General features: G+C 44.1%; 1 protein-coding gene across 12 annotated transcripts in view; it reads left to right on the forward strand.

The window, feature by feature from the left end:
- GATAD2A (GATA zinc finger domain containing 2A) overlaps positions 1-24,154 on the forward strand; it is a 132,897-nt gene that overhangs the window by 100,907 nt on the left and 7,836 nt on the right. For 11 of the 12 annotated variants that reach the window (XM_058162514.1, XM_058162510.1, XM_058162504.1 and 8 more), the window contains 7 exons: positions 5,726-5,855; positions 6,932-7,063; positions 8,478-8,570; positions 11,490-11,621; positions 15,669-15,836; positions 18,759-19,041; positions 22,244-22,536. In XM_058162514.1, coding sequence (XP_058018497.1) covers positions 5,726-5,855; positions 6,932-7,063; positions 8,478-8,570; positions 11,490-11,621; positions 15,669-15,836; positions 18,759-19,041; positions 22,244-22,536 — 1,231 coding nt within the window. The remainder of the gene's footprint in view (positions 1-5,725; positions 5,856-6,931; positions 7,064-8,477; positions 8,571-11,489; positions 11,622-15,668; positions 15,837-18,758; positions 19,042-22,243; positions 22,537-24,154) is intronic. The other variant, XM_058162515.1, reaches the window with a different exon arrangement.

Genomic DNA, 24,154 nt, shown 5'->3' on the forward strand with positions numbered 1-24,154 from the left:
GGATTGATTATCTACAAAACAGATATCAGATTAAGAAATATCAGATTGCCTTTGAATAATTAGAAAGTTATTTTATGTAATGGGGAGGGGGTTGGGAGACGAAAAGCTTTGGATGTGGTTATTTGGATTGGACTTTACCTTGTGATTGACCGGGAAGCCGGGGTGGGGAGGAGGGGTGTTTTGTTTTGTTTTTTTTTTTGGGAGGGAGGGGGAAAAAAGGGGGAAAATGTTTTTGTTTTTTTTAAAACTCTTTCAATAAAAAAAAAAAAAAAAAAAATCAAAAACCTCCCCTCAAGATTTCTTCACTTCATCAGTGTTATTCGCAACAGTCTCTTTCTCCTTGGTGCCTTTTAGTGTCGGGACTGTAGCTGATAACCTTTGGCCATTTCTGGAATCCGCATTCTCTGGACATTGCTGAACGCCAGGTTGCAGATTGATTTATGGTGGGATGGCCATTTCCCCCCCTTCCCCTTTTTTTTTAATTGTGAGCTTGTTTCGCTACAGATCTGAGAAAAGTGTTGTCTCCTAAGACCTCCAGCTCCTTGAAAGTGTGTGTGTGTGTGTGTGTGTGTGTTTGTGTGTGTGGTTTGTCCCCCTTCCTTCCATTTTCTTACCGTACCTGTCTTAATCATCTCCCCCCCCCCCCGCCTCACCATTCCACAAAATGAAAGCGATGTGTCACAAAACCAGTTCCAACCGGTTTGTTACCATAGCTTTTCCACTACGTGGGAAGGAATGGTTAAAAGAGTCACGTGAGTGGCAAAGCATGTCCCAATCGGTCACATGGCTGATGCTGTTGGTGTTGGATGCTTGTTAGAATAGAGGAAATCAGCTTTTTGTGATGATAGTGGATCAAGGAGGTGGCTCAAGTGACCCACCTAACCACCCACCCACCCCATCCCCCCTGGCCACGTGCATTCCTGAATGAAAAACTTCTTGCAAATACAGGAAACTTGCCACTTTTTAAATTTATATTCAAAGGTTTTACATCTATCATGAGGAGTACTTTCAAAGCAAAAAGTACAGTAAATGTGAAAGTGAAATAAAGGGAGAAAAGAGAGACAGAGAAAGGCAATAGAAGGAAAACAAAAAGAAACCATAGAACAGAAAACAGAGTCCCTCTTTGAGAGAGATGGGAGGTAGAGAAAAGCGGGAAAAAATAAAAGAAATAAAAACGTGAAAAGAAATATAAGATGGTTTCCGATTTTTCTTTTGTCTGTTATACATACAATTCTATTCAAACCTCTCTCTCTTAATTACAACATCATTTTCTTCTTTCTATAATCGATTGTTTCTAATCCTCAAAACCATAAGTACGGTATCATTTTCTTTTTTTATGCAAAAAGTCCATAAAGGGTTTCCAGTCCTTGATCAGGAAACTTAATTCTGTCACATCTGGACTATGAAGAGGAGCAGCAATTTCTCTGTTGAAAGCAGAGACTGGGTTTCAGACATGAAATCCCTCTTACAAACCTCTCCCAAACGCAATTATTTCAGGATCTTCTCAATCTCTCTTAAATATCAGGCAAGGCAAATCCTCCAGTTGGCAAATGAAAAGTGTCTAGGGAAATTACATCTGCAAGTTTTATGAGAGGATTGATCTCAGGCACAAGTACAGGTAGTCCTCAACTTACGACCACAACTGAGCCAAAAATTTACGTTGCTAAGTGAAACATTTGTTAAGTGAGTTTTGCTTCATTTTATGACCTTTATTGCCTTTCTTGTTGTTAAGTGAATCGCCACGGTTATTAAAGGTAGCAACACGGTTGTTAAGTGAATCCGGCTTCCCGTTGACTTTGCTTTGACAGAAGGTCGCAAAAGGTGATGCCGTGACTCTGGGACACTGCAACTGTCATTAAATCCGAAACCAGTTGCCAAGCATCCAAATTTTGATCACGTGTCCATGCTGCAACTGTCAGGAGTGAAAATTGGTCATAATTTACTTTTTCCAGTGCCATTATAAATTTGGACGGTCACTAAACAAACTGTTGTAAGTGGAGGACTACCTGTAACCAGGAACAGGTGTTGAGTTTAAAGTTTATTACATGCTCCTATAGAATAGACCAGGGGTCTCCAACCTTGGCAACTTTAAGGCTTCTGGACTTCAACTCCCAGAGTTCCTCAGCCAGCTTTGCTGGAAATAGAGAATCTACTAAGGGTCAAGTCAAATTGGTGCTAGATAAGGGTCAACAGAATTCAGGGGATTGGGGGGCTGAATTTGGATCTCCTGTGGGAGCGCAGTGACTCATACTGATAACATGCTTGACCTCACTCAACCCAGTTCATCTCCCTACAATTGATGCCACACATACTGACAAAAAACTTTTCCTGGGAGTTGCCCTTTTTTCAAAGGAATTGGCTTTCAATGCATCAGTTACTTCTAAGAAATCTTACACTGTTGCACTACTGCTTTGAAATTAATCCTGGTTATTGAGGCCTTTGAACGCTGGCGCTGGAGAAGACTCCTGCGAGTCCCTTGGACTGCAAGGCGATCCACCCAAGTCAGTCCTAGAGGAGATCAACCCTGACTGCTCTTTAGAAGGCCAGATCCTGAAGAGGAAACTCAAATACTTTGGCCACCTAATAAAAAGGAAGGACTCACTGGAGAATAGCCTAATGCTGGGAACGATTGAGGGCAAAAGAAGAAGGGGACGACAGAGAACGAGGTGGCTGGATGGAGTCACTGAAGCAGTAGGCATGAGTTTAAATGGACCCCAGAGGATGGTAGAGGACAGGAAGGCCTGGAGGATGTTGTCCATGGGGTCGCGATGTGTCGGACATGACTTCGCAACTAACAACAACAATTCCTTTCCAAACTTCTCACTCATTGCAACCTAGTCCCCTTCATCCTTCCTCTCCCCTCCACTTTTACAATAAAATTGAGTGTGTTGTTCAGAGGAAGCTTCAGTATTCTCACTGTCTATGGAGATTCTCAGTCATCCAGTCATGGTTGTCCCAAAGGTGCTTTTTCAAAAGGCAACTAGACTTTCTTCCTTGAAGTTGTTTCGCTTCTCATCCCAAGAAGCTTCTTCAGTTCTTAAGAAGACTGAAAGAAGCTTCTTGGATGAGAAGCGAAACATCTTCAAGGGGAGAAAAAAAAAGTCCAGTTGCTTTTTGAAAAGCACCATTGGGAGTTTAAAATTCTCAAGACCTTTTTCTTTAGGTAAGGTGATAATTTGAAAATGAATTTGGGCAAACTTTGGGAGACGGTGGAGGATGAGGGAGGGGGAAAAAAACCTGGCATGTGTGGTCCGTGGGGCCATGAAGAGTCGGATATGACTTAGCAACTGAACAACAACAAATAGGTGATAATTGGGGCTGGCAAGGGATTGGCAACAATTTTAGATTCCGTATCAAGTATGCAATCAATCATACATGTCCATTCAATCGAAATAAAATTACCTAGAATCCCAAAAAAGTATTAGAGCCATTAGAATTTTTCGCAGGAAAATTAGGAGAAAAGAGACATATGTCCAGTTACATATCAAATCAAACCTTTAGTGCGATCAAAGAACAGTATAAACAGTTACATTATAACACGGGAAGGAAAGAAAATATAGCATTCTCAGAACATTTAGGGTTTGTTTTCTCCACAAACACAGTCTCTCAAAGTCTTAATTTTGCAGAATTCTATATACTTAGAGGTTCCTCGTATCTTCATAATTTAAAAGAAATGAAATATTTAAATGTTGCCTTGGGCTGAAGCCCATTCGTTGTTTGAAAACATAACTAATAGTATGTAGTATAAAAATGTCCTCTGGTAATATTAATTTGGATCTTGTGTGCCATGCCTTTTCCAAATTCAATTGTCCATAAACCTGATGTAAGAAGTAGGGGGGAAAACTCCCCCTCCCCTTTTGATTCTGGATTTTAACTTTTAAGGCTCAAGAGTGAAAATACTGCTTTATGAGGGTGCCCTCTAGGGGAATTTTTATGTATTGCCATTTTCACCTGAGATGGCTTAAGATCAGCTGTTAACAATCCTCTTCTTGGGGTGAAAGTTTCACTTCCACATAAACTTCTTGGTATATTTCCTTGTTAAGCACTTAGTGATGCCCCCTCAGACTATTCCACTGCAGAAATGATTGGGGGGAGGAAGGACAGTCAGTTGAAACCATCTGGGGGTAAGTACTACTGTACTGACTTGTTCAAACTCAGAAAGAAGCCTTTAATTAAGTAACTTTCTGCAGTTGCCTCCAGGAACTTTTTAGATCGGGGTCTCCAACCTTGACAACTTCAAGATTTGTGGACTTCAATTCCCAGAGTTCCTCAGCCAGCTTGGCTGGCTGAAGAACTCTGGGAATTGAAGTCCACAAATCTTAAAGTTGCAAAGGTTGGATACTCCTGTTTTAGATTATAGTTTGAAGGCATGCAGGTTATCTTAGTGGCAATTGGCTATCTTGCAGCTCTGAAAAAATCTGTATGTTTCTTACTCTTGCAGAAAATCAGTGAAGGTGAACTACTTTCTTCTTCCTATGAAGAAGAAAAAAAGGGTTTTCTTTGCTAGTTTTCAAAATGTGAAATATTGACAAAACATGAAAAAAAGCCACTTTAACAATACAACGAAATATAATAGTTCTCAAACTTAAAGAACAGAAAACGAAAAACAAAAATGATAAAGATAAAAAACAAAGAAAAATCTATCTTGTATATTAAACTTCAGTAATCACTGATTTATTAATAAATATTATTATAAAATCAATAGAAAATATTATTGTAAAATTTCACAAAAATCTGTGCTAAAGCAGTACATTTTGCTTCATTATTTGACTGGCAGAAAATACTACTTTTTCCAGGATGGATAAATCTTATATTTCCAAAAGAAATTCTGTTCTTTAACATCTGGAATATTTCCTTTCCAATTTCTCAGTATAATTCTTTTAGTCACCCCGCCATGCTTGATCAACCATAATTCTTGATAAACCGGTTCCAAAGCTTTGTACATAATTTCATATCACATCAACATCTTTAACACTTAAGAGATTTCTCATAAATCTACTTATATGCATTAAAACACACCTCAAAAATAGACAGCAGATGATCACATGAATGTACCATATGCCATTTCAAATTCTCTGCGTTCAAAAGGCAGTTTATTCAACTGCTTCATAAATTGCAAATGTACTTTTATATAATTCATAACATAACATAATAACAGAGTTGGAAGGGACCTTGGAGGTCTTCTAGTCCAACCCCCTGCCCAGGCAGGAAACCTTACACCATTTCAGACAAATGGTTATCCAACATTTTCTTAAAAATTTCTAGTGTTGGAGCATTCACAACTTCTGCAGGCAAAATTCATTTATTCTGGTTTTCTGTTAGCCTTGCAAAGTCAAGAATTATCATAAGCCCTGGTTCCCTTATGGCAGAGGTCCTCAAACTTGGCAGCTTTAAGACTTGTGGACTTCAACTCCCAGAATTCTCCAGTCCACAAGTCTTGAAGCAATAGCTGGCTGGAGAATTCTGGGAGTTGAAGTCCACAAGTCTTGAAGCTGCCAAGTTTGGGGACCCCTGTCATGCAGAATCCCTAGTTTGCTTTCTGAATATCTCTCACCCTCTTGCAGCCACATTAAGTAGGATCTGGAAGGCGGAAGTGGCATTTTGGTTCCCCCACCCCCAAAGAGACCTGAAGATACACATTGAGGAGTGGGGGAAGGAGATCTTAGGATTTATTCATCCTTTTCCTTAAAAATATCCCTGTTCCTGTACTTTCTTTTTCTTCCAGTGAGGTAAAGCGAGAGAGGAGAGTCCCTTCGCCTGATGTAATAGTACTATCGGACAACGAGCCGTCAAGCCCAAGAATGAATGGATTAACCAAAATAGCATTAAAAGAGACCAGCGCAGAAGTGCTAATGGTGAGTCTGACCCAGCAGTCATAAAACTGAGAGCAAACTGACTGCCCCACCCCACCCCACCCCACCCCCACCCACCTTGTTATGTTCAGATCTTCTGGCCAGAGAAATCACAGGTTCACCTTGGGGGACTCCTCCCATCTGCACCATGTCATTTCTTCAGTACATTCATCGACTTTCCTCTCTCCATTGGCAAAAACTAATTGTGTCCTCTGCTTTGTTGCTAGGAGCAGTGGTGGGTTTCAAATTTTTTTACTGCCGCTTCTGTGGGCGTGGCTTAGTGGGTGGGGCGTGGCTTGGTAGGTGTGGCAGGGGAGGGTTACTGCAAAATCCCCATTTCCTCCCGATCAGCTAGGACTTAGGAGGCAGAGAATAGATGGGGGCAGAGCCAGTCAGAATTTTTACTACCGGTTCTCCGAACTACTCAAAATTTCCGCTACCGGTTTTCCAGAACGGGTCAGAACCTGCTGAAACCCACCTCTGTCTAACAGGGTTTTCTCCACTGTGATTCCTCTGCTGGTTTCCTATCTCCCTTGTCTTTTGCTCTCCCTCCTCATCCAACCTCCTGCTTCATTCTATTCCTTCAATCGAAGTGCATGAATTTCTCCTCCATTTCAGGTGCACCAGCTACTCAAAATTCTCCCACTACTCCCATATCATGACTTTTCTGTCCTTTGTGCCTGGGCCACTTACATGAATTACCATCCGCCTGTCCCTTTTTGACCCTCATGCCTGGAATTTCTCCTGCAGCACTAAAGTCGTCCTTCCCCTGCCTTATACCCTCCTGGGATGATGTCAATCCTGTCACTGCTGGCTGGGAACTTTGACAGTTGTCCTTTAACATATCTGTAGGACACTGGGTTAGAGGAGGCCGGCCAAAGTCATATTGATTCTCCCTCTCTCCCCCCCCTCTTTCTCCCCCTCTCTCGGTCTGTCTCTCTCCATCCTCCTCTCTCTCTCTCATCTTCAAATCACTCTTTTAAGATCAGCCCTTCTGTCATCCTCTCTAATTTGTCTATTCTCCCTCCTTCCTTCAACGAAATTCAACCTTTTTCTTCCAATCACGTGTGTCCTTGTAGAAAAGCAGCCCAGAGGAACGGGAACGAATGATTAAACAGCTGAAGGAAGAACTGCGGTTAGAAGAAGCCAAACTTGTCTTACTGAAAAAATTACGACAAAGTCAGATACAAAAGGAAACAACAGCCCAAAAGGTGAGCAGATTCTGCCTTATTTTTTTATTTTCTTCTTCTCTACTTGGAGTTGATATATGTCTATCTCACCTGTCTATCAGGTCTTTCTCACCTGTCTATCACCCAGGCATTGATTACCTCATTTGAAGACCATTTCCGGCCTTCGAACTTCCTCTCCCTCCCCGTTAAGCACAACTTTTTAAGATTTATTTATAGAACTCCCGGTCACTGGATTTTGAGCTATAAATGATGCTGTAAGGCTGGGCAGAGAGAAAGGAGAAGTAAAGATATAGAAAGAAAAGACATGCTAATTATTCTAATAGAGGCTACTAGCATTTTTTTTTTTTAAACTCTCCATCCCTGACTGCCAGATATGGGGATCTGCGAGAAGCCATTCAGTAATAAGGTGACATTCCACGAGTGGCACAGTGTGTTCCTTGTTTTTTTTTCTTTTCCAAGGATGTAAATCAATGTAAGCTGACTGGGGAATTCTGGGAGTTGAAGTCCACAGGTCTTAAAAGTTTGTTGAAGGCCCATGATGTAAATGAAAGCAGCATTCTTCCAGGAAGCAAATTGCCATCTTTATTCCACTTCTCTCTCCTACTCTTTGAAAAGAATAGAATAGAATAGAATTTTTTATTGGCCAAGTGTGATTGGACACACATTTGCCTTGGTGCATATGCTCTGAGTGTACATAAAAGAAAAGATACCTTCATCAAGGTACAACACTTACAACACTTAATGATAGTCATAGGGTACAAATTTAACACTTAACGATACAACAGTTAATGATAGTCATAGGCTACAATTAAGCAATCAGGAAACAATATCAGTATAAATCGTAAGGATACAAGCAACAAAGTTACAGTCATAAGTGGAAAGAGATGGGTGATAGGAATGATGAGAAAATTAATAGTAGTGCAGACTTAGTGAATAGTTTGACAGTGTTGAGAGAATTATTTGTTTAGCAGAGTGTTGGCATTCGGGAAGAAACTGTTCTTGTGTCTAGTTGTTCTGGTGTGCAGTGCTCTATGGCGTCGTTTTGAGGGTAGGAGTTGAAACAGTTTGTGTCCAGGATGCGAGGGGTCTGTAAATAATTTCACAGCCCTCTTTTTGACTCGTGCAGTATACAGGTCCTCAATGGAAGGCAGGTTGGTAGCCATTGTTTTTTGTGCAGTTCTGATTATCCTCTGAAGTCTGGGTCTGTCTTGTTGGGTTGCAGAACCAAACCAGACAGTTATAGAGGTAATAAATAAATAAAACTGGGCTAAAGTTGTGCAATCAAAAAACCACAGGCATTTTGGCACCACATTTTGGCAGTGAAAACCCACTGCCCATCAATGGAGACCCAAAAGGGAGCGTTCAGAATAGTCTGCTTCTCTTCTAATACCTCTCTCTTCTAATACTGTTCCCCGTGTGTGTGTCTGTTTCATAGCCTGCTGGTTCTTCAGGAAATGCTGTAGCAACACCTCCCCCATTAGTGAGGGGAACACAGAACATTGCATCCAGCAAGTCGGCCCTTCTACAGGTGAGGACGTAAGAAAGGTCTTTGTTAGTTAATTCAGTCGTACAGGCTGCTTCAGTACAGGTAATCCTCAATTTACAACCGTGATGGACCTTCTGATTATGGTCATCAGTTTTGACAGTTGTAAAACGAGTCACCTGTGCAGCTGCTCTGATTTTATGATATATATATTTTTTTGCATCAATCATAAAGCAAACACTGTTAAGCAGACTCATGGTTTCAGCATTTTTGCTGAAAACTGGAAATAAACACCGGTTTTCAGCAAAAATGTCATAAATCACGGTCATGTAGCCTCAGGATGCTACAAACAGCCGTACATGTAGGCTGGTTGCCAAGCACCCAAAATGGAGTCATGTGACTGTGGGAACCAGGTGATAGGTACCTTTTGAAGGAACTTTAATGAGCCGCTAAGCAACTGGTTGCAAGTCAAGGACCACCTGTAGCGTCTGTGCTCCTACAGTGGTTCTGAGCGGATAAAGAAACTGGAAATGAAGCCGTACATGTATTAATCTTAATAGGTAAAGGTAAAGGTTCCCCTCGCACATACGTGCTAGTTGTTCCCGACTCTAGAGGGCGGTGCTCATCTCCGTTTCAAAGCCGAAGAGCCAGCAATGTCTGAAGATGTCTCCGTGGTCATGTGGCCGGCATGACTCAACGCCAAAGGCGCACGGAACGCTGTTACCTTCCCACCGAAGGTGGTCCCTATTTTTTCTACTTGCATTTTTATGTGCTTTCGAAACTGCTATGTTGGCAGAAACTGGGACAAGTAACGGGAGCTCACCCCATTACACGGTAGCACTAGGGATTCGAACCGCTGAGCTGCCGACCTTTCGATCGACAAGCTCAACGTCCTAGCCCCTGAGCCACCGCGTCCCTTTAATCTTAATACTGCCTTCAAATCAGGGTTGACTCCTGGTGTCTGCAGGAATAAGTCCTTGCAGTTTTGCTGGAACGATTTCAGAAGTGGTTTGCCATTGCCTCTTTTAGAACTTAGAATAGCTTGATTGTCACTTTGAATCGGCATACATTAAAATGAAATTTCGTTGCATACAGCTCTCTCTTTTTTTAAAATAAATTTTTATTAAATATATTTCAACCTTTACACCACATTTCCACTCTTTACAGTGTTCCAATATTGGTATCACTCATAATTACATAGTTTCCAATTTTATAGATTATTCTTCTATATATTATATAATTATTTAATTCTATAAATTTAATTATATTATAATTATTTATTTATGTACATACATGTACTGTAGCAATATTTACAAATATATACAACTTTCAAAGGGTCACCACCTCCAATATACACTATATAAAAATGACTAGATAGATTAGATCAGCGGTTCTCAACCTGTGGGTCGCGACCCCGTTGGGGGTCGCCTAAGACCATCGGAAAAATGGGAAGTATACTTGTGAGTCGAAGAATCGCGCTCCAATGGTTGACTCCACAAGCCAGCTGCAGGCTCTTCAAATCGCTAGCCGAATTCGGCTTCAGGCGCGATGAATTAAAAAAGAGAGAAATCTTTGCTCTGATGTCTCCCTCTCAAGCCAGCTGCAATCACTCCCAATCGCTAGCCTAATCTGGCTTTAGGCGTGATAAACTTAATAGGGGAGGAGTCTCCGCTTTAATGCCTCCGTCCTCAAGGCAATCGCAAGCAGTTCAGATCGCTAGCCAATACGGCTTCAGGCGCGATAAATTCAAAACGAAAATAATTTTACAGTTGGGGTCGCCACATCGTGGGGAATTGTATTAAAGGGGTCGCAGCACTATGAAGGTTGAGAACCACTGGATTAGATAGATAGATAAATAGATAAATAGACAAATAAATACAAAATTATGCATATTCCCACATATAATATATGAGACAGAGAAACAATACAGTCTAGTTTGGCTATATACATGTACATGGCAAGAAAAACGAACCTTGCGAGTTTACCAGACTTTTGCCGTCAATATTTAATTCAATATTCAATTCAATATTGAAGGATATTGCCTTGAAATCAGGGTTGACTGCTGGGATAGGTCCCTGCAGTTTTGTTGGGAAGACTTCAGAAGTGGTTTGCCATTGCTTCTTTCCCTTGGTCTGACAGTGACTAGTCCAAGATCACCCAGTTGGCTTTGTGCCTGAGGTAAAATTAAAACTCATGATCTCCAGGTTTTTTTGCCTGGTATCTTAACCACTACACCAAACTGGCTCTCAAATCTATATTAAAAAGTTGGTTTATGAGCACAAGGGAAGTAGGGAGAGAATGCCCTTGATGGATCTTTTTTTTTTTACAAGTTTTTCTTTTACAAACATATCAATGCGTGAACAGTGTGGTACTTGAGTATCATGCATTCTATACAAATAGAACTAGTAAAATCAGTCACAATTATTACATTCAATCAACTTATATATTTCTAATAATAATAATAAACAGTTGTGTATTAAGTTACAGTCTATCATTCAATTATTCCATATTTTTTCTTGTCATTGCTTTTATTTCATTATATAAAAATGTATACACTAATATTCCCCCTATCTTATTTCTCTTATTCTAACTTTTAATCATATCACCCTTTATTTAAAAACCGTTTTGTTTCTATCCTCCCTAACTTCTAGTCATGTCACCTACCTAAAAAAGGAAAGAGAGAGAAAAAAGCAAAGCAAATCAGAACAACAACAAGAAAATCATCTATCCATCGTCTCTTGCCCGCTTCAATACTTTAATTGCTATGCTTTTTTTTTTGACTTGCCTCCCATATTCCTCTCGTGGATCTTTTATCTCTGTCTGTATCTACTTCTTGGCAGTTCAGTCTAGATGTTTCTTTGACCCTTGATGGATCTTTGACGGTCTGCAGTTACAAAGCAAAACCATTTTTTTTCTCTCTCTACTCCCTGTCCTCCTCAACCCACCCCTTCCCTCCCAAAACAGAACGCTTCTTCGCGTATTCCTGGGACTGTTATTCCTCCTCCTTTGATCCGGGGTGGGCAGCAGGCATCTTCAAAGCTGGGCTCTCAACAGAACACGCAAATAGTCATGCCACCTCTAGTCCGAGGAGCACAGGTAAGCTATTGTACCTTTCATTCTTTCTTTTTTTTTTCCTTCCTCCACACATCACCTTTCCTCTCCCAAGATCCTGATTATCTCTGCCTAACTGGGAAAAATCCCTTTCTGACTGAAACCCCAGAGAGTTGCTGCTTGCTGGGTTATTGTTGTGACCCAGGCCCAAGTAGGTAGTAGGAAACTCAGTCCGTGAAAAAACAAACAAACTTTATTCGAACAGCTGAGAATTACTTCATTCCCAGTGTAGTTCAACTAAATTAAAACAAATTCCTCCCAACACAAATTCCTCAGTCCTATCACAAACCTTGGTCCAATTAGGCAAACTGCCAAAGGCCTTTCTTGGCAAACATTCAGAAGACACTGATACAAAACAAATGCAACAAGACAAAGCTATCAACATTGTTTTCCGGCAAAGAGTCCAAACGCCGTTGCTGGTCTTTTAAGCCTTATGGGAGGGGACAATCATCTCTTGGCCCTACTCCCGAGTCGTCCTCTTTGCTTGAGCAGCCCTTGCCTTCTGGCAGCTCTTCTCATGCGTGCATTAGGAACAGGCTCCTCCTGTTCTTCTGCCTCACTACTGGAGGCTCTGGAGTCCGCACCTCACTCCCCGATGGCCCTGGCCTCTCCTCAGCCTCATCGCTGTCCGACTCCGTTGCCAGTTCCACAGGCTGCTTGCGGACCACAATAGTTATACTGGGTAAGGGAGGCCGAGTCGGGTCAAATAACTGGTTGCGTTTACTGTTGGAATTCTAAATCCTTGGCAAATTAAAAGATGCACGGACTTCAACTCCCAGAATTCTCCAGCTAGTCTTGCTGGCTTTGTAATTTTGGGAGTTGAAGTCCATGCATCCTAAGCTTACCAAGGTCGAGAAACAGGAATATTGCATAGAAGAAAGAGTTTGGGTGCCCTTTCAATGGAATGGCATATCTCCAGAAGCAGTGGATGCTCCATCACCAGAGGTTTTTTAAGAAGAAACTGGACAGCCATTTGTCTGAAATGGGGTAGGGTCTCCTGCTTGAGCAGGGGGTTGGGCTAGAAGACCTCCAAAGTCCCTTCCAATTCTGTTTCCTTGATAGTTTCCCCTGCACAGGTAGTCTTTGTTTAGTTATTGCCTTGTTTAGTGACTATTCACAGTTGCGACGGTGATGAAAAAGTAACTCTGGGGCCAATTCTTGCATATATCGCCTTCACCGACCTGTAAACCAAAGGAAAGCTGAAGAAAGATCATAAGCACAGTCACAATTTCACTTAACAACTGTTTTGTGTAACAACTGAACTGCCAGTTGCAAATTGTCACTAAGCCAGGATTACTTGTGCAAAGCAAATGCATTGCTGGCCCATGCCCACTTCCTGAGAAAATGCCATGTAAGCAAAGGCTGATAATTCAGTTAAAAACACTTCATATGAATTGATTCATTTATGTATGCCGTGCTTTTCTTCTGGGAGACAAATCTATGACGGTGTTCTGTCTCCTTCCCCACTTCGGAGTAATGAGCTGGCCTTCAGCCAGTGGATTCACAGCTCTTATCAGTCCTGGCAGAGAAATTGCAGCTGCTTGCCAAAGTTCAAACAAATGACTCGCAGAGTAAGACTTCAGCTCTCTTTGAAACGTTCAGCTAATCTTTTGCTCCCCATGGAGTGGGAGCAGTCCCAAAGCTCCTTATATATCCTGTGGGGTGGGGCTCCTGCCCCACCCTTCCCTTTGATGACGCCACCTCTCTAATCTTCTGAAGCGCGGGTCAAGCCAAGCTTGAATATTATTATTATTATCAGCTGGGTCTGAAGGCATAGCCTGAGGAAGGGAGGAATCGGGGGATGACGGCCTCATTACGTCCTCCGACTGGCCTGGTTCTGGCTCCTGGAGCCAGGCCAAAGGCATCAGTGCTCCCAAGGTAAGCTTTACTGGCCCTTCCCCCTCACTCTTGGAGTCACTTTTAGGCATGGAGCCAGGTTCGGGGGCTGGAGTCACAACAGATGGCTTTGGCTTCATTTGACTCTCTACAACACTGACCCTGTGAGGGAGCCTCAAGTGATTTTGTGACGGAGGGGACATTAGAATTTGGATCTGTTGTTTATTATTTATTAATTTGAGTTATGCCTTATCCCAGTGATGGTTAGCCTTTTCCAGACCAAGTGGCCAAAGCATGTGCTCTCCTGACCCCCCAAAATGCAATATATGTGTGGCTCCCACGGATGGGCATGCCTCCTGCATGCGCCCCCCCCTCCGCATGGGCAGCAGAGACCCAAAGACCAGCTGGCTGGCAGGAGCTGAGGCAGAGCTGAGCTGGGGCAATGGCTCGCATGCCCACAGAGAGGGCGCTGGGTGCCACCTCTGTCCCGCGTGTCATAGGTTCGCTATCACGGCCCTATCCTTTCTCTTCTGGCCAAAGTTAATGCAGCTGACCTGTATGCGTGCATACATGATGTTGTTGCTTTTGGAGTATTCCCTCAAGCGCAGAGAAAAATAAGGCAGAAGAAATTAAATTACCTACAAATTGGCAAGATGAAGGAATTGAAGTTGTAAGAGAAGAAAAAGAAAACTAGTTAAAAGTATTTTGCACATTCACTGTACCTCTCCGTGCCGTTCTGTTCTGGCAAACCATTCTTGCTTCCTGCTGTATCATTCAAGCACCATCCATCACTTCTTCCTTCGCCTTTTGTTCACTAAACTTCTCACCTCTCTCTTTTCAAGAGCTCATCAACGCCATCAAACTGCAGCTTTCTCAGTCCTTCTCTCTCTCAAGACGTTTCCTTCTTCCGTATATTTGTTCTATACTTTGAGCATCATATATTGTCATGATTAAGCCCTTGTTTTTGTATTCCCTACATGTTTCCTCAAAATCCTTTCATTCTTGAAATCCTTTCTCTCCTACGTAACACTTCTTAAGTACCCTGTTTCAGTGGTGGGATTCAGCCAGTTCGCACCACTTCGGGAGAATTGGTTGTTAACTTTCTGAGCAGTTTGTCGAACTGGTTGTTGGAAGAAATCATTAGGGCAGAGAACCAGTTGTTAAATTATTTGAATCCCACCACTGCCCTGTTTCCATTGCTTTTCATTTAGATACATTTAATAAAACATGACAGTGTCTCTTGTCATATTCAATTTCTACTCTGTTTAACAAAGGAGGCAAAATTGGTTGTATGTGTATCCATTTTTGCATCTTTTAACCAAGAGAAATACCATATACTACTCACCAGCTTTCTACCAGTACATCTTAAAATTCATCTTTTCTAGTTTTTTTGTCATTGATCTACATTTTACCATCCCTGTCAAACACAACTGCCTTGGACTTCGATGCATTAATTATCAGATTCACACACTGTCTAATATTTACTGCAAATAATTTGTGTTTTCAGTCAAGAGCATGGTATTGCCTGCCTGCAAACGTATACACACACACACACACACATTCATATTCCCAACAATACATATGTAACATTACACATCCTTGCCTTGCCCCCCTGCCGTTGTTGTCGAGCCATTTGTTGAGTTGGTCTCACGCCTGCTTTGCTTCCATTATCCACTGCTCTTAAATTCCCCCAGCCTTTCTGCCATTCAGGCCTATTCATTACAGGCAGTCCTCATGTAATGAACATTCATTTAGCGACCCTGTGGAGTTAAAATTGTGCTGGAAAAAAAAGGGGGTGCAAATCGAAGCGTCTTTATGAAGCTTATTTTTTCAGGTTTCTATTAAATTATTTGATTGTCTGAGCAAAACAAAACAAAAAATGCACTTCCTGTTAGAATCTGATGCATCCTGAAAAATTCTTCCAACCTTTCTGAAAATAAAGCTACACACTGTTGGCTTGCGGAGTTTTCCTATTTCTTGATTTAAAAATAAATAATAAACTAATAGTTTTTTCCTTCTTACTTTCCTTCTTCCCCCATTTCGCATTGCTCCCACGGCATCTTGTTGTTACCATCCCACCCTTCCTCTTCCCCCTCGCTTGGCCTTCCTTCTCCCCCCCCCCTTTTTTTCCTGCCCTCCTCCCATCTCGTCCTCCCACGTATCCATCCGTATCAGTCCATCTCTGTGTCTCCCCAGCAAATCCACAACATCCGCCCGCACTCCAGCTCGGGACCTCCTCCGCTGCTCCTAGCTCCACGGGCTTCCGTTCCCAGCGTGCAGATCCAGGGCCAGCGCATCATACAGCAGGGTCTCATCCGCGTCGCCAATGTCCCGAATACGAGCCTTTTGGTCAACATCCCGCAGGTAAGCAAGGCAGCAATGTTGCCCTGAAGCCTTTCTCCCTCCTGACGTCATTCAGGAAAGGCGACTGGTCCAATCAGGAGCATGCATGCATTGCAGGCTGCAACATTTTTACTCTTTTAACTATTACATCCTCGTAAGAGATGCAAAGGCCCATTCTAAAAGGCAGGGGCATTTCTCACTTTGTCTTTGGGGCCAAGGAGTGGGAAGGCTGCCATTATCCCCCAACGGTAGGCAGGCAAATCCGGCTAAGGTGTTGGTTACCACCTTTAAACTGCTCCATGGCATAGGACCGGGTTATTTACGGGACCGCCTGCTGCCACCAATTGCCTCCCATCGACCTGTGCGCTCCCATAGGGAGGGTCTCCTCGGGGTGCCATCAGTCAAACAATGTCGACTGGTGACCCCCAGGGGGAGGGCCTTCTCTGTGGGGGCTCCTGCCCTCTGGAATGAGCTGCCTCCCGGGTTACGGCAACTCCCTGACCTCCGGACCTTCCGACACGAACTTTTTGTTAAAGACCTTTTTGTTTTATCCCGCAGGGCTGGCCTAATGTAATTTTAACGGGTTTTATTATGGTTTTATTATAGTTTTAAATTTTTGTTTCAGCTTATTGAATCAGATTTTTAAATTGTTTTTTAATTTTTGTTTAATCTATTTTTGTGTAATCTGTTTTTATTTCGCTGTAAACCGGCCTGAGTCCTTCGGGAGAAGGGCGGTATATAAATTAAATTAATAAATAAATAAAATAAATAGCTTAATTTGTCTTGCCTCTAACAAAAAACAAAAACAAAACCAAGAGACGTGTAAAAAAAAAAGTCAAAGAGAAAGAGAAAGGTGGGGAGAGACGGAGAGGAAAAAGGGAAATATTACAGAGCCACTTAAGCATATGTCTCTTCGTGTCTCATTATAACATTTAAATGGCAAACATTTCAAGTCAAGTTTGCTCAACAATGGGAAACAAATGGGAAATTAAATGGGAACGAATATATACAGTCCACGTTTCTGGCCAGTTCTCAATTTATGACCATGGAAGAATCCCGACAGTCAAGCGATCAAACTTCAGGTGCTTGGCAACTGGCATGTATTCACGATGGCTGCAGCATCCCAAGGTCCTGGGATTGTCCCCTGCAACCTTCCTAGGGAGCTTCTGACAAGCAAAGTCAACGGGGAAAGACAGATCCACTTAAAAACCCATGGCAGAAAGGTCATAAAGCAGGGCATGGTGACTCACTTAACAATTGCCTGGCTTAGCCATGGAAATGTTGGGCTCAGTGGTGGTCGTTAGTCAAGGACTACCTGTAGGGGGATGCTTGTAGGGTCTTTTCGTAACTCAGTGGTTGTCGTGTTCCATTCCTCCTCTGACGGCCGGGTCTGGGAAGTCTGTATCCAGCGTGGCCACAAAGCCTCTGCAGCTTTGCCAAAGTCCTGTCAGAGTCCTCAGGGCAGGCAGGAATCCAAGGTGTGACTTCAGCAACCAGATGAGACTTTGCCTGACTCAAGGAATGCCAAAAAGCAGATCCTTTATATAGGCCATGGGGTGTGGCTCCATGACTCAGCACTTATCCAGGCCTGCCCCTCCCTTCCTTTTGCTGACGTCACCTCTCCATTCTCCAGAAGCGGGGATCTGTCCACGTTTTGTCCTCCTGCTCAGCTGCCAGTAATTCTAGCTCGTGGCTGGCTTCTTGCTCAGTCTGTCCGGGCATGGTGCCAGGGCTGGGGGTTGGAGGCATGCCAGGCCATTCTTCTTCACTCTCAGTCTCTGGCTCAGATAACAGGAGATGGGAGGGGCCCGGCTGCGGAGAGGGGGGTGGGCGAGGCACAACAGTGATCTAGTTTTATCTCCTTTTTTTTTGTTTTGTTTACATTTATACCCCGCCCTTCTCCGAAGACTCAGGGCGGCTTACAGTGTATAAGGCAATAGTCTCATTCTATTTGTATATTTTTACAAAGTCAACTTATTGTCCCCCCAACAATCTGGGTCCTCATTTTACCTACCTTATAAAGGATGGAAGGCTGAGTCAACCTTGGGCCGGGCTTGAACCTGCAGTAATTGCAGGCTTCTGTGTTCTTAATAACAGGCCTTACCAGCCTGAGCTGAGCTATCCGGCCCCTTCCTATTTTCTATAGCTATAGAGTGGGTTGAATGAGCTGATTCTGTTGTGAATATGAGGGATATTCCCTCCTCTAAAACGGATCTCCAACCTTGGTCCCTTTAAGACTTGTGGACTTCAACTCCCAGAGTTCCTCAGCCAGCTTTGCTGGCTGAGGGACTCTGAGAGTTGAAGTCCACAAGTCTTAAAGGGACCAAGGTTGGAGACCCCTGCTCTAAAACTCCCTTTTTATGCCCCTGTAATCCCTTAATTCAAGGTAGAGTCTGGGCAACAGAATGGAGCTGCATGGGGCCGGATGCCCTTCCTGACGCCTATGACGCGGATATTTTTTTCTCTTTTCTTGCCACGGTTGTTAAGTGAATCTGGCTTTCCCCCTTGACTGTTGCTTGTCCGATAGACACAGAAGGTGACCACGTGACGCCAGGACACTGCAATGGTCATAAATATGAACCAGTTGCCAAGCGTCTGAATTTTGATCCCATGACCAGAGGGATGCTGCAATGGTCATAAGTGGGAAAAATACTCATCAGTCAATTTTTTTAAAAAAAAAATCCTGTTGCAAACATCAAACGGTCACTAAATGAAGTGTTGTAAGTCGAGGACTCCCTATAATTTTGAAAGAGCCAGATTTTCCATTTATGAGTTAGGTCTCTGCTTGTACGCAGGAAGTGTCAGATTCCGTTTCCTCGACTGAGAAGATCCCCACCTTATGCATAGATCTCTGCTTTCTTTTGAGTAGCGCATTGTGGAATTGGATGGGTGTAAGAAAGACTTTTCTTCCTCCCCACCCCCACCCCCCGTTTCGTTTCCCAGGCCTCCCCAACTTCATTGAAAGGTGCGGCTGGGACGTCCGCCCAGGTGAACGCTTCGACCGCCACCAGCGTTGCTTCCATCGTCAACTCGAACGACTCTCCTGCCAGTCGGCAAGCGGCGGCTAAGTTGGCATTGCGGAAACAGCTGGAGAAAACCCTGCTGGAAATTCCTCCGCCCAAACCTCCGGCTCCTGAAATGAACTTCCTGCCCAGTGCAGCTAATAATGAGTTCATCTACTTGGTTGGATTGGAGGAAGTGGTGCAAAACCTACTAGAAGCTCAAGGTGAGGCTTGTTAAGGGGCCAAACATTGATGCCTTCAAACTTAGAACTCTGGGAACTGTAGTCCTAGCTACAGGAGGCTACCTAGAGAGAAACAAGGCTGAGATTTACATTGCTTAAGAGTTGTGAGTTGTTGCTGGACTTCAGTTCCCATCATGCTTGATTGTCGTGTCCCACTCCTCCGCTGACGGCTGGGTCAGGGAAATCCGAATCAGGCTTGCCTCTGTAGCTCTGCCCAAAGTCCTAGCAAAGTCCTCAGAGCAGGCAGGAGACCAGTAAGTGACTTCAGCAAGATAAGTTCAACTTTGCCTGACACAGAGACTGCCAGAAAGCAGATCCTTTATATAGGCCATGGGGTGTGGCTCCATGACTCAGCACTTATCCAGGCCTGCCCCTCCCTTCCTTCTGTTGCCTCCGCCTATCCAATCTTCTGATGCGAGGGTCACTCCAATCAGCAGATGTTGGAAGTAAACTTTCCTCAGGCTCACATGCTGTGGAGGAGGGGGAGGGGTCTAGCTGCTCCGTTTGCCTGGGCATGGAGCCAGGGCTGGGGCCGGGGGATGCCCCCTCCTCTGCAGCTTGTCTGGGCATGGAGCCAGGACTGGGGCCGGGAGGCATACATTCCTCCGTGTTCGGGAGCAGATAAGCAGACCCCGGCTGCGGTGAGAGCGGACAAGACACAACACTGATTTTTAGTCATGTTGAGTAGAAGACGTTGATAGAACTTTAGACCAACAGCTTCTCTGGGGGATTCTAGGATGGGAAAAGCAATTTTAAGAGTACCTTAATTGTCTGCTCTCAATAAAGCTGAGATTTTCACCTCCATTGCTTAATGCAAGCTGGGTGATATACATATGTAACAGGCAGCAGTGGGTTTCAGATTATATTACTTCCGGTTTGTCATGTGCATGCGCACCTGGTTCACCTGTGCGCCTGCCTTCCACTCATGCACCTGGCCTTCCGTGCATGCACTTTGCTCGTGCTTGCGCCTTCTGCGCATGCACCCAGCCTCAAAAATGCTTAAATAGGATGGCATAGAGCGGGGGCAAATGAACGGGCCCACCCATGATTTCCGCTACCGGTTCGATTGAACCGGTCCAAACCATCTGAATACGACCTCTGGTAACAGGGGGAAGATAGGTTGGCATTGTTTTATTATTGGCTGTTCGTTTATTCAATAGATTTTTATCCGGCCTTTATTACTTTATAAATAACCCACGGTGGTCAACATACCTAATACTCTTCCCCCCTCCTATTTTCCCCACAATAACTCCTGTGAGGTAGGTTGGGCTGAGAGAGAAACCTGCTGGGCTTCATGTCAAAGGAGGGACTGGAATTCACAGTCTCCTGGTTTCTAGGTCAGCGCTTTAACCCACTATACCAAACTGGCTCTCACGTTGTATGGTTGCCTTTATGTCCCACCTATCCTACTAAGAGTTTAAGGGCAGTATACATAATAGAACCTTTTCCAATTACATCGCCATGACAACCCTGTGAAGTAGGTTGGGCTGACGGATAATAACCAACTCAAAAGCCACTCTCTGAGTGAACAATGCCGAGAATGGGCTTGAATCTAGATCACCTTAACCTGAGTCCACTGCCCTAACCACTACACCACACTATTGACACAAGGTATGAAGTTGTATTGAAGTCTTACCTTGTCACTCTTTTTGCATGCAAACCATCACAGGTTCAATCTACAGCCTCTCCAAGTGGCAGAGTTGAGAGAATTCTCCTCTCTGTCCAAGAGCCGTTGCTGTTTAGAGCAGGGGTCTCCAACCTTGGCAACTTGAAGCCTGGAGGACTTGCAACTCCCAGAATTCTGGAAGTTGAAGTCCACCAGGCTTAAAGTTGACAAGGTTAGAGACCCCTGGTTTAGAGTATGCGGGAACCTGCTTTGGGGTTTAAATCATTTCATGCCCATTCTTTAATCTTCAGTAAAAGATGTCAGAGTGACAGGTACCTAGGATGAGTATGAGACCCAGTGACATGGAATCATCCCAAACAGGAAATAGAGTGGTACCTTGGTACTCAGCTGTTTTGAAACGCATCGAATTTTGCACTCAATGCATTTTGAAAATTTTATCTTGGTACTCAACACACAAGCTAGAAATTGCTCTAGCACAAGCTAGAGTTGTCCGCTGCCTTGTGACTCACTACATTATTCCTATGGAAAAAAAATTGGTACTCATCGCACCTCCTGAAACCAATTAACGATGAGTACCAAGGTCCCACTGTACATCAGTCTCCATCATGCTAAATTCTTTTCAAATAGAAACCTCAAGCTACCTCTGATTTGGGGAATCATTTGATTAACTGATCTTTTATTTATTAAATTTATATGCCGGCCATCTCATCATCCAGAGCAACTCTGATGGCTTACAAGTAATCAAAAGAGCAATATAAAATCAAGTATAAATATAAGAACAATTAAAATTATTGAGGAATTAGATATAGACTTTTAAAAAAACACCAAATGCCTTCCCTTTCATTGCACCCAAACCATTTCCATCCTAAAGGGTCTACATTGGGAGGCTCATGCCAATCGGCAGGGCCAAGTCAGAAGGCCGCTTCAAAAAGCCAGAAGGGTAGGGGCTGGCCTCACCGCTGGAGGCAGGATATTCCAGAGAGCAGGGACCACGGCAGAAAAGGCTTTTCTGTTAAATTCCGCCAGCCGAAATTTTAATTGATGGATTAGTAATATATCCCTTAAAGAGGGAACGTGATCTGTTGGCTTTTTGTGTTATTTTTGGTGGGACTTTTTTTAGGCTTGGAGTGGTGTTTTTAAGAGCCACCAAGAAAACCTTGATTCTGTAGAGCAGGGGTCTCCAATCTTGGCAACTTTAAGCCTGGAGGACTTCAACTCCCAGAATTCCCCAGCCAGCAAAGGTGGCTGGGGAATTCTGGGAGTTGAAGTCCTCCAGGCTTAAAGTTGCCAAGATTGGAGACTCCTGCTGTAGAGATCAACTACTTGCTGTTTTAAAATTTTCCTTTGTAAAACTCTGTTGCTTCTGGGCTGTCTCCAAGTCTTCTAAAACTTAACTCCCGTCCATTGCACTGTTAAATTGGCTTGAGGAATAGAGAGGATGACCGTCCTACTCTTATTCTTTCCACTTTTTGCTATAGCTTTTTCCCGGCCATCTTTAAGAACTCCAGCCAGAGGTCAGAAGCCCTTGGTTGATCCTTTCTGTCTCCTCTTGCGCAGGTAAAGTCTCCGTCAGCCCCTCCTCGCAGGAGCCCTACACCTGCGTCCAGTGCAAGACGGACTTCACCTGCCGCTGGAGGGAGGAGAAGAGCGGCTCCATCATGTGCGAGACGTGCATGTCCTCCAATCAGAAGAAGGCGCTGAAGGCCGAGCACACGAGCCGGCTGAAGGCCGCCTTTGTGAAGGCCTTGCAACAGGAGCAGGAGATCGAGCAGCGGATATTGCAACAGGCCGCCTCCCCGATTCAGAGCAAGCCAGAACAGATAGCTCAGCAGCATCACTCGCTCAAGCAGGTAGGCATCTTCTGGCTTGCTTTCTCAAGCTTTACAGGCTGAAGAAGAAGTCCTCACAGCGCTAGTGGATACAGGGAGTCCTTGACTTGGTGGCGCAAGTGGTTGGAATGCAGTACTGCAGGCTACTTCTGCCAACAGCCTGCAGTTCGATCGTGACCGGCTCAAGGTTGACTCAGCCTTCCATCCTTCCGAGATCAGTAAAATGAGGACCCAGATTGTTGGGGGCAATAGGCCGACTCTTTAAACCGCTTAGAGAGGGATGTAAAGTGGTATATAAGTCTAAATGCTATTGCTATTGCTACAACAGTTCATTTAGTGACCGTTCGGTTATAACGGCACTGAAAAAAGGGACTTACTATTTTTCACAGTTACGGCCTTTCCAGCATCCACATGATCATGTGATCAAAATTCTCTATGACCATTGCTGTGCCCCAAGATCATGTGATCATCTTTTGCGACCTACTGACAGTGGGGAAACCAGACTCACTTAACGACTGGGTTACTAACGTATCAACTGCCGTGATTCACTTAACAACTGTGGCAACAAAGGTTGTAAAATGGGGCAAAACTAATGTCTCACTTAATAACAGAAATTTTGGGCTCAGTCGTGGTCGTAAGTCAAGGACCAACTGTATTTGCTGCCTGTTCTGTCCCCTCCCGGCCTCAGCCATGCGAGCTGGCTAAACGAGCCAGTAATTGAGTTCACGGCTGCTATCAGTCCTGACAGGGAATCTGCAGCTGCCTGCCAAAGTCTCCCTTTTATCTTGGGGTTGCCAGGCAACCAGGAAGTCAGCAGTCCAGGCCGAGTGTTCAGTTCAGTTCTCCAAGAGTCAAAGAGTTCAGCTCACTCCTCCACGAGTCAAATAGTTCAGCTCAATTTTTGCTCGTCACGGAGCAGAAGAGCAGCCAGGGCTGCTTTTATGCTCTGTGGGGTGTGGCTCCGTGACTCAGCACTTCCTAGGCCTGCCCTACCCCTGCTTCTGTTGTTCCCGCCTCTCCTGCCTACGAAACCTAGGGTCCAGCCAGGCCTGATTGCCATCAGCCAGGTCTGGAGGCGTGGCCTGGGGGGGAAGAGTCAGGGGACGGAGGCCTCATTATCTCCTCCACCTGGCCTGCCTCTGGCTCCTGGGGCTGAGCCAGGGAAGCCGGGGCTCCAGAGGTAAGTCCTGATGGCCCTTCCCCCTCACTTTCCGAGTCACTTTCTGGCAGGGGGCCCAGCTCGGGGGGCACAGACACAACACTGCCTTACAGGTAGTCCTCGACTTACAACCACCATTCAGCCCAAAACTTGTTGCTAAGCGAGATGGTTATTAAGTGAATTTTGCCCCGTTTTACAGCCTTTCTTGCCACAGTTGTTAAATGAATCACCTCGGTTGTTAAGTTGGCATGTTGTTAAGTGAATCTGGTTTCCCCCTTGACTTTGCTAGTCAGAAAGTTGCAAAAGGTGATCACACAACCCAAGCACCCACAACTGCCAATGTCATAAATTTGAGCCGGTTGCCAAGCGTGTGAATTTTGATCATGTGGAAGATAGGGGTGCTGCAGCCATCGTAAGTGTGAAAAATGGGTCATAAGTCACTTTTTTTTCAGTGTGGTTGTAACTTGGAACTGTCACTAA

This window comes from Ahaetulla prasina, chromosome 1 (assembly GCF_028640845.1).
Source record: "Ahaetulla prasina isolate Xishuangbanna chromosome 1, ASM2864084v1, whole genome shotgun sequence".
NCBI lineage: Eukaryota > Metazoa > Chordata > Lepidosauria > Squamata > Colubridae > Ahaetulla > Ahaetulla prasina.